Source organism: Notothenia coriiceps, unplaced genomic scaffold (genome assembly GCF_000735185.1).
Source record: "Notothenia coriiceps isolate Sejong01 unplaced genomic scaffold, NC01 NC01_scaffold00030585, whole genome shotgun sequence".
In the NCBI taxonomy this organism is placed as follows: domain Eukaryota; kingdom Metazoa; phylum Chordata; class Actinopteri; order Perciformes; family Nototheniidae; genus Notothenia; species Notothenia coriiceps.
In genome coordinates, this window is record NW_011363286.1 from 1 (window position 1) to 2,137 (window position 2,137).

The following is a 2,137-nucleotide window of genomic DNA, read 5'->3' on the forward strand; positions in this document are numbered from 1 at the left end:
GCTGTGATCATCCTCAAGCCAAACTGGCAGCACCTGTCCAGTCTGAGCCAGAGTCTGATGCTGAATTTGGCCATATCAGACCTGATCTGCCTGCTACCCCTGCCTCTGTGGATTTACACTTTTGTGAAAGGCTGGACTCTCGGCCTGGTGGCTTGTAAGCTTCTGGCATATTTCATGTACTGCAGCCTCTATTCTAGCCTCCTGACAGTGACAGTGCTGAGTGTCCAGCGCTACCTACAGGTGGTGCACCTGCAGAAAATCTTCGACCGGGTTGGAAAGAGGAGGCTTCTGGTTCTGCTCTGGCTGGTTACCATGATCCTGTCTATCCCTGCTTTAGTGGTTCGACATGTGATCAAAGACCAGCATGGGACAGACTGCCACTTCCAGTACTCTTCCCAGTCCCAGGAGGTGGCTGTGATGCTGACAGAGACCCTGACTGGATTTGTTTCAATTTCTGTCATGGTATTTTCATACATGGGCCTCCACAGAAAAGTGAACCAAGCAGCTTTCTTCAACAACCCACAGACCACCCGGCTGGTCACAAGTATAATTTTGACCTTTTTTGTTCTATGGATGCCATATCATATCACAAATGTGCTTGGTGTGGCAGCAATTTCACTCAAAAATGAAAGAGTTTTGAAGTTTTGCATGGACAGCTGGTACACTGTTTCAGCATTGGTGTTTGTTATCAGCAGCCTTAATCCACTTCTTTATGCGTTTGCTTCTAAAAACATGTGCACTGTGTGCCAAGAAAGTACATATTGATTATGTTGTAAATGCAGAAGCTTGCTGTTAAATAAAGTGTAATTATTTGATATAGTATGATTGGAAATAATAATAATAATAATAATAAATGGGATTTATATAGCGCTTTTCTAGACCCAAAGACGCTTATGCCAGATATGACAAATGTACCTGTTGTGCGAACATATTGGCTTAAAAACGAGGGACTGAGGAAGTCACTTATCTATTGCAGAACCTTTGTGATGTTAAAATAATTCACAGAAATAACCCCACCATTACTAGTGTAATTTAGTCTAAAGATATCAGCTGATACACAGCTTATTTTTACCCACAATTCTCGTGAATTCTTCCATATAATTATAACTGTTATGATACTGAAAGAGGATGTTTGTGGTCAGCAAGACTAATCAGAGTAAATCATCTGCATCTCAAGCACACCATTACAGTCAATGTCTAAAAATATATTTTTGTTTATCTATATGTATTGGTTGTGTTCAATGTTTAATGTTGTTCACTTAGCTTTATTGTTGTGATCTCTTTTAAGTCAGATATTTGAGTAGCCTCTCACCACACCGTTAAGTTGTTTTCAGCAAAAATTCACACAGACGCAGGAGCTTGGATGCAATTTACCATTCTTACCATTCCAAATCAGAATAAAAACACACACACACACACACTTCCTTTTTTCAGTCTAGATAATTTGTTGAAAGAATATTTGTGTGTTTATCATTAGAATATTTTTTAATAAATACTTTTTAATATAAATGTTGGTCTGTTATTAATGTTGTACAAGAGTGAATGCTGCCAACCTCTACTATTGATGACTCCAGAATCCTTCAACCTTGTTAAGCTAGTGATATGGTCTTTTTTTTTTTGTAATCATCATTTTAATCAGTATTAACATTTAACAAATTGATATTTGGATATATTTTATTCAACTATATTAATTGGCTGTCAGTTTTCCTTTCCGAAGGGTAGTTCCCCAAGTAACTTGAATATTAATGAAAGTTATTATATGCAGGAACATCCTAAAGAACAAGGAATACCCTGGTGTCTGTGTCTGCAGAGATCCTGCCGTTTATTTTTTAATTATTTTGTTTTAAATGTTATCACTTTAACACACTGTGGAGTCTTTACTGTTGAATAATATCTAGATATACATTTTTTGTTTTACGTCTCTTGAGGTATTTTGGTGAAAACTGTTTCCTGTGTTCTTGTTACCGTGTAAGTCTGACAAAGTTCCGTTCACTCACTCGGTGCCCAACTTTCAACTCCTCTCTGGTCACCTTCAACATCTCCTCCACTCCTGATCATCCATCTACTGCCTCCTTGGTCTCCATCCGTCTGGTCCCAGCGGACTCTCGGCCTGGTGGCTTGTAAGCTTCTGGCGTAT

At 38.8% G+C, this 2,137-nt stretch overlaps 1 protein-coding gene across 1 annotated transcript; it reads left to right on the top strand.

The window, feature by feature from the left end:
* Positions 1-57: 57 nt before the first annotated feature.
* LOC104959624 (C-X-C chemokine receptor type 2-like) lies at positions 58-544 on the top strand (the record flags this gene model as incomplete). Its single annotated transcript, XM_010787531.1, has 1 exon — positions 58-544. A coding segment is annotated over exon 1 (487 nt), but the record flags the coding sequence as incomplete, so codon positions are not given.
* Positions 545-2,137: the final 1,593 nt, after the last annotated feature.